This window comes from Etheostoma spectabile, chromosome 19, assembly GCF_008692095.1.
Source record: "Etheostoma spectabile isolate EspeVRDwgs_2016 chromosome 19, UIUC_Espe_1.0, whole genome shotgun sequence".
NCBI classification, from domain to species: domain Eukaryota; kingdom Metazoa; phylum Chordata; class Actinopteri; order Perciformes; family Percidae; genus Etheostoma; species Etheostoma spectabile.
This window is the reverse complement of record NC_045751.1, coordinates 8768319-8782485: the sequence shown is the minus strand read 5'-3', so window position 1 is coordinate 8782485 and position 14167 is coordinate 8768319. Positions and strand designations below refer to the sequence as shown.

General features: G+C 39.6%; 1 protein-coding gene across 4 annotated transcripts in view; it reads right to left on the bottom strand.

Moving 5' to 3' along the window:
* Positions 1 to 842: 842 nt before the first annotated feature.
* si:ch211-200p22.4 (phosphatidylinositol-binding clathrin assembly protein) overlaps positions 843 to 14167 on the bottom strand; it is a 69826-nt gene continuing 56501 nt past the window's right edge. For 3 of the 4 annotated variants that reach the window (XM_032544380.1, XM_032544382.1, XM_032544383.1), the window contains 4 exons: positions 13605 to 13610; positions 12668 to 12788; positions 11142 to 11242; positions 843 to 983 (listed from right to left, as the gene is read on the bottom strand). In XM_032544380.1, the coding sequence (XP_032400271.1) occupies positions 11229 to 11242; positions 12668 to 12788; positions 13605 to 13610 (141 nt within the window). In that variant the 3' untranslated portion in view covers positions 843 to 983; positions 11142 to 11228. Of the gene's footprint in view, positions 984 to 8842; positions 8954 to 11141; positions 11243 to 12667; positions 12789 to 13604; positions 13611 to 14167 lie in introns of all 4 variants that reach the window. The other variant, XM_032544381.1, reaches the window with a different exon arrangement.

Genomic DNA, 14167 nt, shown 5'->3' with positions numbered 1-14167 from the left:
CATGAATTTTGAAGACTCAAGTACAGCAGAAACATGAATGTGAATCCGTACGTGAATCTTTTTGACACTCTGCAGAAGCACTTTGTCACAAACCTAAGCAGCTAAAAGCAACTGAATACTTCATAATAAATTAGATTTTGACTTTAAGTAGTAGAAGTTATATGATGGCAGACTGTAGGTATGGATGCTGACAACAGCTGAGATAAGTAATCTTCTAGCCCAGACTACAAGCACAACACTAAAAGGTATCAACACAACTCAAGACACTTACTTCTTGGCTGGGGTCCCACCAAACTGCAGATCTGAGGAGGGATAAAAACACAGAGAAACTGAGTGATATTAGTTAAAAGAGTACATGATAGACAGGCAGGCCAGTATATCGGCATTTGATGCTGTTTTTCTCTCAGATTTTACTTCATCTTTGCTCTCTTACATCATCTTTTAACTAGTTTGTAACTATGAGATATGTTTAATGTATTTATTTCTAAAGAGAGGTGTACGTTTTGCAAACATTTTATTGACTTAATGGTTCCTTTTTGTAAAAAGAGGATAAAAGAAAGAAAGGAAGAAGAAAGAAATGTTGCCAGGTGAAAGGGAAAGGTTTATTTAGTAGTGTATGCATCTTTATATAACAGTGTATGTCCTTCTGCTCAATTAATAAGAGTGATTACATAAGAAAGATAGTGTAGATGTGTGGATGCATGCATTCAAGGCCGGGCCTTTCAGGTGTTGATTACATAATTGTTCAACCATTAAAATACTGTGATTGGTTAAGTGTTGTCCTCCCCCTCCCCCTTTGTGGACACATTCAGCTGCATGTGCACATGTATCTCGACACTCACTGCCCACGAGGTTAGCCAAAGAGGAGTCGAGGTCGTTGGCTAGCAGCTTTCCTCCAGGATGGATGGCCATTTGAGGAGGAGGAAGAGGTGCAGTGTGTGTGGGCATTGTAGGCTTCAACAGGTCTCCTAGAGCATCAAAACCTGAAGAAGAAATTAACTCATACATGTAAATCAAATGAAAAATAATGATAACAAACAAAATGAAATAATGAAAAAACATTTTTGTTAAGCCAGGCTGGTAACAACATCATATAGAAAGAGTGGGGGTTAGTACACCACACAGGCACACAGACATAGAGAAAAGCAATTACGTACAAACATATCAGATTATAAAATAATCCCCATCCCCAAACAGTGATTGCCCAATTATATTTTAGCAACCATAACTAGGCATGGCAGGCTTGTCAAGTTTAGGATTGTCTCCTATATTGAAGCAGTGTGCATGGGGATGTAGTAAGGAAAGAGTTTGGAGGTCTTTCAAAAACTGTAAAAGTCTAAGGAACTAAGCAGTAATCAAGCAATACTTCCAAGCATTTTATGAACTGACTACATAATTTTGTTGAGCTACAGATGCATGGAGAAAACAAAACGTTAATGATGCCACATCTCCAAATCTGTCCCTGGACGTTATTATATCAGAGTGTAAGGTAAAGTTAGCATCTCTGTCCTGCACATTAAAAGACTTGGAGACCAACGTTACTCGAGATGGCGCTAATAGCTAGCTAGCAACGAGAAAGTCAAGGTTGTGTCTAACCATGGTAAACCAAGATTTGCAAAACTCTCCCAAGATGGATAAAGTTAGGAACCTAACTTTATCTCGATGGTTGAGGTTAGACCGTCAAGGTTAGGTCGTAAGGCAGCGAGCCTCGCAAGAGTTTTCACAATTCTAGGGTTTCCATCTAGACACAACCAAAAATCAGGAGTCGTGGACTAGAAAGAAGTGGCTTGCTTTTGTGTTCCTCTGTCTGAAATCAAGGACCCACTGTTTAAAAAATTACACAGACTTTTGAGTGCTGAATCTGCAACTGTAGACTGCATATGCACAACTTTAACTAAGGTGGGGCTTGGCTTAGAGAGTGGTCAGTTGGGTAATCACACTGTAGCAGCAGAAATGTGAAAAACAGTGAGTGGAAACTCATACTGGCGGTGAAGAAAGTCAACCAATCCCAAACACCAAGCCCAATGATATCTAGTACTTTCTGACTTTGTCTGTGGCACTCAATCCAAAGTCCATTTGTTCCTACTACAGATGTAAATATTTAAAATTGAGAAGTGTTTTTTAAAGAGCAGAAGTAACTGATTTCAAAAGGCATTTAATACTGAATCTAATGAGAGCTGACTCAACTTTCAGCCTAATTTTCCAAATTTTCACTCACAACTCGAGCACTTTAATGAAGCAGCGCTGGGCGGTTTTGATCTGAGAATATTGCTGAGCTGTGCTTTCTTAATGTGAACTATCAGATCTCACTGCTAGACCCTGCTGTTAATTGAATTAGCCCGGCTCTATTTTTAGCATTTACCTACATTGGCAAAGATTTTAGACTTTGCTCTTTTATTACTTTGTCATGCAGTAGCCTCATTCTATCAGCAGCCAGCCTATAATCCCTGACTCAGTAGCTTGCAGCTCTTGTTCTAGATGATTGATTTATCTGTTTTTAGCTGTCATGTACACACTCCCAACAGTGATTAGTTTGGAACGTGTGCGTTTGTGTATTAGAGAGTGTGTAAACCGACTTTCCATGGCCGGTAGGTGCAAATGATAGAGTAATTTCCTGTGTTGGTGGTGAATGTGTGTGTAAGTGCCTGTTAACAACTCCCCATGTCAGCACTCATGCTGCTAATGGCTCAGTATTACTCTGCCGGGAGAAACCTGGAGATGTGCCTGTGTGTGTTTGTATGTGCGTGTATTTGGTGGGAGGCGTGGTAAACATGGCGAGTAGTAGAAAAAGGATTTTTTTTAAGTGAAAATAAAAGCATAACCTCATGGTGATGTCGAGTTCTTGCATAATTGTATGCATTAGTGCATCCTCACTTTATCCAGTAACCATTAGGAGTCACAAACCAATTAATGAAGACAAGTGGTAGAAATAAAAATGAAGTAAGGAGCAAGGCGTCAATACAAAGCTGGGGGAAAAAAAATAGGAACAAGAACGAGCAAGGTGTGAATGCAAGACAACTGCTGTAAAACAGCAGTGAAGGAGTAGGAAAAAAAAGAGAGGCAACTGATGGTGGGGGGGGGAGGAATAATATTTAGTTGGGAAGCGGTGTGCAGGTCTGACAGTGGTGCTGACACAAGAGATTCAGAAAACACTTTTCCTGCTAGCTTAGCAGATGAGAGAACAGGAGGAGAAGCAAACAGAGAAAAGTTAACGAGAAGAAGAGAAATGAAGTGAGTGAAAAAGCAACAGCTACCTTTTTTATTTTCTTCACTCTAATTTCTTTCCCATTGTTGGCCTTTCCATTGTTGTTGTCACTGTGATAAAACACTTTGGAATAGATGGTGATTTTGGGTTTCTTAAACCACCGTGTCAGTAAAGCCCACTGAATTAAATTGAACCAAGAGAGCAATAGAAGAGAAACAGAGATAAAAAAAAAAGGGTGGAGGGAGGCGGGGGGAAGAGAAGAAAAGAAACAAGCTCTCCCAGTAGAAGAAAACAGGGAAGGAGGGAATCAGGACGTGGAGGAGGAAGGTGATGAAGCGAGCACTGAGAGCAGGGTATTGAACTTGGAGGATAATGCTATCAGTGTAAGCTTAGGTGTTTCAGCAGAGGATTTGACAGTCAATAGAGTTTAAGATCAAAAGGGAAGCAAGGAAGTAAATCCATGTTGGATTGGGTTCAATTACAAAACACTGGTAGGGAGAAATCTGTTATTTACTACTATTTAGTTGGATTATCTAAAGCTCTTTAACTCTTTTCATGGAATACATAACATTTCTGGCTTCATCTATTGCTTAAAGTAAGAAAAGATGGATAATATATAAAGTAAGACTGCAGCTATCTGTCATTTAATTATATAATTCATAAACCAATTATTCTATCGATTAATCGGATAAGGAATGCTTTTGCTTTGTTAAAGAGCAATAGTAAATATACAAAAGAGAAAAAAAGACAGGTCTCCTAAAATAAACAACTAATTGGTTGCCCTTTTTAGAAAATGCGTATTGCTTAAATTGCATGCAGTAGTATTTTCTGTCAAAATAAAACCCATTTAGTGCATTTAAGTGCCATAATACATTCTGGGTTTCAAACTGAAGGTCCTCTTGGTGAAGTAGTAGTCTCCTAGCGGCAGAAAAGTAGGCGGAGGGACCATGGGATGCGCTAATTCTTGTTTCATTTGTGGTATGACAAACAGTAAATTCATCCAATTCAGTGCCCCATGTCGCTATATTCCAAGCTTCTGTGAATGGCTTACGTTGCAGAGACAGACCTTTGGGTTAGCAGGAATCAATTCTACCCTAACATGAAGGAAGAAGAGTATTCTCAGCTTGTACAGCACCGGCTGTGAGAGTGACAGATTTCAAATTGCATGTTGTCACTGAAGCCTTAATTAATAACCTTATGTTCTGTTTAATCATTTTAAGACACAGAACTGTTGGTTTACTAAGCTCAACCCCCTCCCTTTACTTAATGTTGCAACATCTGTCAAAGCTGTTTTACAGTTGAAGCATCCAAGCGTGTGCGCGCCAATGTGACGTCAAAATGACGCTGATCGCCAGGATTTTGAGTTTGCGTCCAAAGGGCGCGCACCACTCTATTTTTTTTCAACAGGGCGGGACAAAGCGGAAACAGGGAGCCTGAACGAGGACTCTCAGAGTGCCTGCAAGTCTCTCCTGGGTTAAGATGAGTTCTTTTATGGTAAATGAAAGGCTTGATCCGACCAAGTAGGTCGTCGAATCAAAGCGAAGCATTGACGGCAAGGCTTCTGGCGTTGTTTACCTTCTTCTTCTTCTAGTCCGTAGAAATAGCAATGTTGGTACCCTTTGGTAATTAGCGCCACACCTGTTCAAGAGAAGACTGCAACTAGTGTTGCGACGACCACACGGGAGTATAAACAGTTACAGTGCTCTCATGGTGTCACTTTTGCAAACGTCAGCTCGGCTGCACCTGCTGTAAAACACCCTTTAAGCTTTCCGTTCTCCCGCGGTAAATATGCAGTTTGTGGGCAGATTTAAAACTAGAAATATTTCTTAACAATGAGTCCTTGATTTCAGACACAGTAGACAAAAGCAGGCTTCTCCTTTCTAGACGACGACAACTGATTGCTCAAATACAATTAAAAACGGCAGCAATTTTCCACTTAAAACGGAAGCAAAATTGCATCCCCGAGCCAGTGTTAAAAAAAAACAAAGGAACAAATAACTGCAGGGACTGTCAAAGAAGACAACAGAAATATGAATGATGGAAAATTGGGATCACATCATAAAGACATCACAAAACATGTAAGCTTCAGTAACACAAATGTGAATGGTCTTTAAAACATAAAACATCAATATAAAATGGAGCAACTACGCCTCAAATGCTCCATACAAGATAGCAGTTAAAAGTGGACAAAAGAAAATTTGGATAAAGAATACAGACTTTGTAGAGACAGATGAATGAGAATGGACTTTGAATTGTAAGGAGGGAGAGAAAAGAGGAGGAGGAGGAGAGCAGATGGAAAGGAGTTGCCTGGGTGATTCTTGCCTTTTGAAGTGTGAGGGGGAGACGATGAGGCAAAGACAGAGGGAGAGATGAAATAAATGGAGGGATGGAGGGAGGGAGAGAGGAGGGGGGGGGGGGGCGGTAGGAGGGTGTGAACGGTGTGAACAACAACAAAACAAACAGACCAGCAGTAGCAGACAGATGGGATGGAGCAAAATGACAGATGACATGTGAACAGACGCAGACACACAGTTACAAACACTAACATATGAAGACACATGTGGACACAATATATATATATATATATATATATAATATATATTATATATATATATATATATATATATATATATATATATATATATATTTATATATAGTGCTTGGGCACACACACAAAAAAGGAAACAGACATGCAGTACGGTAGCTGCGCACACACAGGGGTTTTTGTGAGATACTGCCAGTTGCCCAGATGGTGTATTGGTAGTTGTAGCTTCAACACAGGCTCTATTATTAAAAGGAAGAGAGTCTGTCCAAAGCCAGAACCAGGCAGCACACTGGAGCCACAAGCCTCCATGAGCAGAGAGAAGAGTTTGACGGGGTTAAATCCGATTAGAGTGAGCCAGGCAAAAAATCTGCGGCTTCTAAAACGAATCTGCACTATGGACTCTTTCAACATTTAAAAAAAAAACTAAAAACAGCTCTGGCAAATGTTTGAAGAAGCAATAATACAGCTGTGCAAATGCAACTGATACTCCTAATAATGATGACAGTAATATGTCAAAAAAAAGTTGTTTTTTCTGCCAGAAAATTTATTAAAAAGCTTTAGAATTTTCCAGATGTGTAATTAGCGATCTTGCGCTGAATGTTGACACGGTTTCGATTAAGGCTTACAGATTTGAACGGCATGTGCAGCCACTGCTGGTGTGAAACAGCTGGCTGATTGATCCTGGCAAATTTCCAGGAATGCTAATTGATGGGTGGCGGCGCTGTGGAAATATACTCGGCTAGATAAAGTTAGGAAATAAGCTTTGACCCTAGAATGGTGAGAGGAGTGAGACCTCAGTTTGGACAAAACTGACCAATACATATATAATAAAAGATCGATACTTGGCGCCTGTGTATCAATACACTATTGCCACTGAAAATATTGTGATACTATGCTGTATCGATTCCCCCCCTACTCTATATACGGGCTCCCGCTCTACCAACTGAGCTATCCGGGCGCCCTTTAATGCAGTTTTATTTCATTGGGATTGTGTTTTACTACTATTACTGTTATTATAGCTTTAACATCTATTTTATTCCATTTTCATTCATTTTATTGTCTAGCGTGCATTGGTTCATTGTTCAATTGTTTTTATCTTTTTTGCTGTTTTTACAGTCTACGCTTGCACTGACTTTAAACTTCACTAACCTGTATGAAAGATGCTATACAAATAAAGTTTGATTGATTGAAATAACGACAAATTAATAGACTATATCAATGGTTATGTACACCAGTGATAAAACATTACTCTGGGATAAAGTATTACCATTTTTAACAAAGCTTTCCACTGAAATATGCGGGATAACTGTCAATATTAAAAGAAAAGGGTCATTGCTAAGAAAAAACACAAAAAGACCAAAAAGTAAAATCCAGTGGTATATCTCTCAATACTTCCTGACAAGCCTAGCCCATACGTGGCACTCATACTGAAGACATAAAGGCTCAAACACGAGCATGACTAACAGGGCATTAGTTGGGTACTGTTTTCAGTCACGGATTAATCCACATTTAGTGTGCTAGTAAGTATTTACAGCAGCACACAGAGTGCATGTGGGATCAAATCTAAAAATAAAAACTACAGAGCCCATTCTCATCAGGGTGAAGGAAGACGTCTCCCAGGGCAACAGAGTGGCTTTTAATAGTTTAGTGTAACTGACACAGAAGAATTAGCTATATAAGGCTTTGGCTACAAAGGCAATCCTTTGGTTCTGGTCTTTTCATACAATTTATTGACCTTGAGAAAAAAACTTATAATAAAACAACTTATCCTTTATATTTATTACGAATAAAACTTGTAATACTTTCTTTGATATGTTGCAGTTTAACCCTGCAACTCTTTCTGAATTCCTTTCTCCCTTTAGGATGAAAACAGTCTTCATTTGACCTCTGCAGGTAGTCGCTCTTATCTGCTGTGCCTTCTTTGGAGTTGTCAATAACTCGCCCTGCCTTAAAATGATCTGCTTTGCAGGAGAGTCTTGGGACCCAAAAGGGTTGAGAAGTACAGAGATTGATTGTGTCAGTTGTTGCTGAGAGGTTAAAAGAAAGTAAGCCAATAAGGAGGGCTTTGAGCCAAAGTGCCAGACCTGCAACCCTTAAGAGTCATCAGTCTGAAGCTGTTACCATAACAGGCGGGAAACCACAACAAGAGAAGCTGAAGTAGCTGGAGCAAGGGTTCCTACACATTGTCTATTCCATTCAAGATTTTGAGAAGTTATTCTTTTTCCAATAGGATTTAGGTTGGCGATAAAATAATGGATGTCAAAACTTTAAAGGAAATAATGTCAATTATGCCTTCCCATTTTCTGGATGATTTAATGACTGATAATACTGCCAGGATGTGCAACATAAAAATACCTTATGATAGCATTTAACTTGGAAAAGACTTGTTTTAGAGCTCAGTGCACTAGTGCAGAATTTGGAAACCAGTTTAGGAACCCTGAAAGAAAAGACCAGTTACTGAGGAAAATAAGGACTGGGATCAGTTAACTTTTGGTTACATTAATAAAAAAGAAAAGAAGAAGAACTGATAATCCTTTAAGGCCCTGAAAACTATTATATTACTGTTAGTAATAGATTTAGAATAGTTTTAGAACAGTGTTGGCTATTACAAAGAAGATCATTTTGTCTGTGCTGTTTTTGTGCTTTTCTTACTAGATTAAAGTTTTTCAGGGGTTAAACATTTATTAAATACCTACAAAAAATACAAATTACTTACTATGTTGCCTGTTTATTTTAGATGTCTCCTGTTATAGCGAAATACTCAAGATTTTAGTTATTTTTTCTTTCTCAAGTTTCTTAAAAATCCAACTGTTAACGGATTCCTCATCTCTGGGTAGTGAACTTGTGTTGTAGAGTCAGGGTTACTGTCATTATGGTATTAGAGACTACTTGTAACAGCTTAAACAACAGGCTATGAGACAGAGCTAAATAAAATCTACAAACACCCTCCCAGTAGCAGGAACAACCACAAGTCTACAGTCTGGGGCTAGTCAGAGGGTTAGTTAAATGCTACGCTTGTGCGGCCAGCAAAGTCAAAAAGTTTTAGTTGTCAGTCTGGCTTTGTCTGGACAGTCAGACAGAGCTGGCTTTACCGGCTGCAGGTTGTGGGCCGTTGTTACTGGGCGTGGCATTATTCCCAAACACAGCATCGAAATCTACAGTCATGGCTGCGGTGGTCTGCTGCAGAGGCTGGTTCTCCATTCCTGAGGGATGCAGTTAAATGTGACTGATTAAAACCCTGTTTGGGTGTTTATGCTGCACGAGATAACTGTTGGACTATATGCTTTAAAATAACTGTAGATATATACATCAAATTGTGATTTGGCTTGAATAGAAATCCTGGCTTTGCTCTAGTAAGGATTCCTCCACCTCCCGCTAAACTAATCCCATTAGATTAGGAACATGGACATTACAGTCTCCAGCGCACTGCCATTGTTGTTGCTTAGTAACTTTGGATTCTGTGTAGGCTGTCGGGAATGTCAGGCTTTCAGAGGAGAGTTAAGCCTGTGAATGAGAAAATCCACTGATGCACCTTTTGTTTGTTTTTTGTCTCCATCCGCATCCCTGTTGGGGATTAGGGCTTGAAGCCTCAGAGAGCGGTTGTCTTCATGGAGTCCACGGAACAAGAATGTACACCACAAAATTCTCAAAGACAGGCAGTCCAGCACAATGTCTATTGTTACAACTAAGCTTTCAGGAAACATAACATTGATTCATAAAGATGATCTAGAATTGATAGCGATTAAACATGGCATATAGAAAAGGGAATAGTAATGTATAACATAGTAGTTTGTGCGTAAGAATCACCGCTTTTCTATGTGACCCAACTAGCATCCCCATGCTTGACTGGCTTTGTGGCAGAGAGTTAGATGAAAAGATTGATGACGCTACAGCTAGCAGTCGATTAGCTTAGCACAAAGACTTTGGAGGTGCCTACCTGCACCTCTAAAGCTCCCTGATTAACATACTGTTTGTTTGATTTGTATGAAAACTATTTCTTGACCAGTCCCTGCAAGTTACCTGGCAACTGCTTACAACCACGACATAGCCTGGTGTAGAAAATGTCATTTTCCACTTTATGAGCTTTTGTGAGCTGTTAAAGACCTGCTAGGTAAAATATGGTTTGTTTTTTGGGTTGATACAGGCAAGCTGTTTTCACCCCGTCTTTGAGCTAAGCTAGGCTAACTAAGTAGCTACATGGACTATAAATGTAAATGGACTGTTTTAATATAGCGGTTTTAAGTCTTAACGACTACTCAAAGCCTTTTTACATAACATAGTACAGGAACCATTCACCATTCACACACGGTGGCTGAGGCACAGCATCGTGCCTTGCCCAAGGACACTTGGACATGGGCTCAAACCACAGATTCTTCCAATTGACAGGCGACCGCTCTACCACTAAGCCACAGCCGCCCCTACAAGATAGTCGTATCAATCATCTCGTCTAACTCGCTGCCAGGAAGCAAATTCCTTTCCCAAAATGGCAAACTATTTTAATAACTTAAAATACTTTATCCTTTCTCCTTTCAGACTGAACACTTCAGTGTTGCTGACGTGTATAGCCTTGGGTGTTTACTGATGTAAGTATCCTTTGTGTTGTTTTTGAGAAAAGCACAGGGGATCATTATCTCAGCTCTTTTGTCAGAGCCACTGATAGCGTAAGAGGCTGATACTTGAGCTAAGACGTAGCTTTGACTCTGAAGTCGGGCCAAACTCTCTAGAAATGGCTTGAGTTTAATCCTCTTGTCATAAAGCCTGTAATACTCTGCACTAACAGTGCTTCCATATGCATCTTTGTGCTACTTTTTGATTTGCTGATATTGACCTGGAATGTCAGAAATAGAAGGGGAAATATATTGTACAGCAAAGCTAATATGTGAAAGTCAATGCTGTTGCTCAGCATTTCTGCCGCAGCCACATTTTCCACACTGACAAACAAGAAAATGAGAAGAAGGGGGTGGTTGAAACTCAGCTGACATTTCCCCGAGCTGCTCACATTGGTTACAGTGTTCATTATTCCAAAAGTACGGCGAGCATTTACAATGTAAACCCCTGCACCCAAACCTTGTTTAACTGTGTCTCTAAACAAGACACCGGCTGGGTAATGCAACATTAGTTTCTGATGTAGAGGAGGAAACAATGATGGGTGGATGGATGGATGGAAGGTTTACATAAAAAGACAAATGAATGGCTCGACAGATGGGGAGACATGTGAATGATTATGTGTATGCATGTAGGTAGCTGTCCGTCTTATTTTTGCCTGTGCCTTCATATATGTGTGAATGCAGATGTGTGTCTGTGCAGGTTTCTCTGTGTGTGTGTGTGTGTGTGTGTGTGTGTGTGTGTGTGTGTGTGTGTGTGTGTGTGTGTGTGTGTGTGGTAGCGTACCTCCCCAGGCACTGTTGGCAGTGGAGATTGAAGGAGTGCTCTGCACAGCAGGGATGAAGGCCGGCTGAAGATCAAACAGGTCACTGTTCAGATTGGGCACACTGGGGAGCGAAAGTAGAGAGAGAAGAGAGAGAAGGAAAGAGGGATAGTGAGAGAATAAGAAGGAGAAAGACAGAAAAAGGTAGGATAGAGAAAGGAGTGATAAAAAGTAAGAGAAAATGGAAGGGGGGAAAAAGAATAAGAGGGACGATGAGAAAAAAATGACGGGGAGGGGAGAATAAAGAACAGAGAGAAAAATGACGGAAAGAAAGGAAAGAAATCAAGTGAATAAATCAGCGAGAGATGAAGAGAAACAGAATAGAGAGGTATGGAAAGACAGACAGAGATAGAACATTCATATTTAATCAATCACGCACAAATGGCTAGAGTCACCACTAAAAATGTTCGTTTGTTACAGATAAAGATCAATCCTCGCTCTCCGAAGGATTGTAAAAACTTCCACGGGGCAATAAAACCGTTAGGAATAGTAAATTCACAGCATGTTACAGCGTTCGAACGTTGAGTATAAATTCTGTTCTGATATCAAGATCAAATAGTTTTACTGTAACTGTTAATAGTTGGAGGGTGTGATACAAGGATTTCTTTTTCTTTAAATACAGGACACTTAAATACAGGTATACCATTCTGGCTGTCAATTTCAACTTTCCTCAATTTAAGAAAAACACAGTATTTTTGAAGTCATAATCTTTAAAAATTGTTTAAAATCCAACCCCATGTTTGAGATCTTTTATGAATGGTATTGGTTCTGTAACATTCTGTAAATATCGCTCTATATATTGTCCTTTTCATGGTTAGGGGCGGGGTCAGCAATTCACAGGAAATGAAGCATGTATGCAACAAAGTGTTACAGTTTGTAATCCTATCTCATTTTTAGTTTGTTTTACTATTAACTCTCCTAACACAGCACCAGAGCTGTATTAATAAGTTACTCCTAATGCTAACTAGGGCTGGGCAATAAGTAGAAAATCAGACATCATAATATTATTGACCGATATTGTTGGGTTGACAAGTGGTGCTTTAACAAAATATTTTAACAATTAGATTTGAGACAAATAATCATCAATAATGTGGATATAATGACTAAGTGGTTAAAGGCAAATAAAAGAACAGTTAAAACAGTCTGGTAAGTTCATACAATGACATCACTTTACTGGAATACGGCCTTTAAAACCAAAAAAAACACTTTCCATATAATGATATCCAAAATCTAAGAAGATATCTAGTCTCATATCAAGATATCAATATATCGATATATTGCCCAACCCTAATGCTAACTGAGCTTTTCTACTGCTGCTAGTCCACATTAAAATCATTCAACTGGTGAAACACAGTGGCTTTTAATGTGAAAAACTCAATGGAAACGCAATCAATCTATCTGTGCTAATAATCCAATTTCTAGAGGACTTAAAACCGGTGAACATATTACTGGATATAGAGTCAAACAGGTGTGTGTGTGTGGTGTGTACCTGTTGGCAGACAGCATGGAGGTGAACAACTCTGGGGTTTGTGTGATGTGGTTGTTGTTGCCCATTGACTGGCTGCTAGGGGAGGCCGAGGGGGGAGTCTGCTCCCCCATTCCTTCAGACGTTTCCCTGGAGAACACACCACACACCCACGCCCAAACAGCAAAATTTGCACAACAAAAGAAAAACCACAAAGATATAAAACAAAAATTTAATTTGTCATTAAAAATAATAAAAAACCCAAAAAATATTCCCCCCAGAAAAAACCCACCCCCAGCGTCCTCATGGCTTCTTGATTGGAATCCGGTTAAGCATCTCTTGAAAAATGCCCAAGATAAAAGCTAAGGAAAACTTAAAATGTGCCCCCTTAGAATTAAATGGTTTTTCGGTTAGTTCCTAAAAGCTAGGCCTGCTTCCAAATTGTTTTTCAAAAGGGCGTTTTTTTGTTCTTTTTTTCGCTGCCATTTGCCTTGGTGGGGTTTTTTCACATGCACAATTTTAATAAGCGATTAGTTTAAAGTATTTTTAATTTTTGGGGTTTTCTATGACAAAAAGCTCTCCCCGCTGTTTTGCGTGATGCAAAAGCCTCCAAACTGTAACGCCCCGCGCTGCAGGTGCAGCTGAAATACTGACAGATATACAGACATCAGCAAAGTCCAGCCTCCTCTAAAGCTAAACTAAAACAACGTCGAGAACAATCCAGTGATCGGTTTTGAAATTAGCTTTTGTTTTCCCCTGGGATTTGGTCAAAATATCCCAAATTTTCTTTGAATTAGCACGAACCCGGGGTTTCTGGGAAAAAAAAATTGGCACTTAACATCACAAAAACCCGGGGGCATTAGTTTTCCGTTGTATTTGGGGAGAAACGACATCTTACCTGATTTCCCAACAGGGACTGCCCGGACGGGGTTTTTGTTGCCCGAGCAACTGCCCTTTTGCCCTGATCCTTGCGCCCCTTAGTGAAAGACCCAAAAAAATTCTCTTCTTTTCTTTTCTTTTTTCTCGTGGGGCTGCATTATTACAATAAAGGCAACACTATAAAGTTAAATTCAATAAATTTAATCATCCAATCTTGCCCTGCTTTGTTTACTTTTTTTAAAAACAACCCCCGCAATTAAAGAGGGAAAGCAAAACCCTCCCGCCTTTACATGACTTTTTTTTAAAATTATGGGATATTACAAATGCCCTGTGAATAGAAACCAAAAAAATCCACTTGCGCTTTGAATAATATTGCAGCTTCAGCTGGCAACGTTTGCATCACGCAGCATTGCCTTAGCTATAGTACCTAAAATGCTATGTAGGTAGCAGCAGCAGGCTAATGCAGCTAATTTACGTCTTTTACATTAGTGTGCATTCTGTAGAGAAGAAAGAGGCTCAGTGATGAGGTGGTTTGGGCTCTTGAATCATGCTAGGTTATACGTTGTTTACAGTCAATACGTAACATGAGCTTTCAACCAACAATCAGATGTGACGTTAGTGAAAGTAAAAGTCGCCTCATTTTGC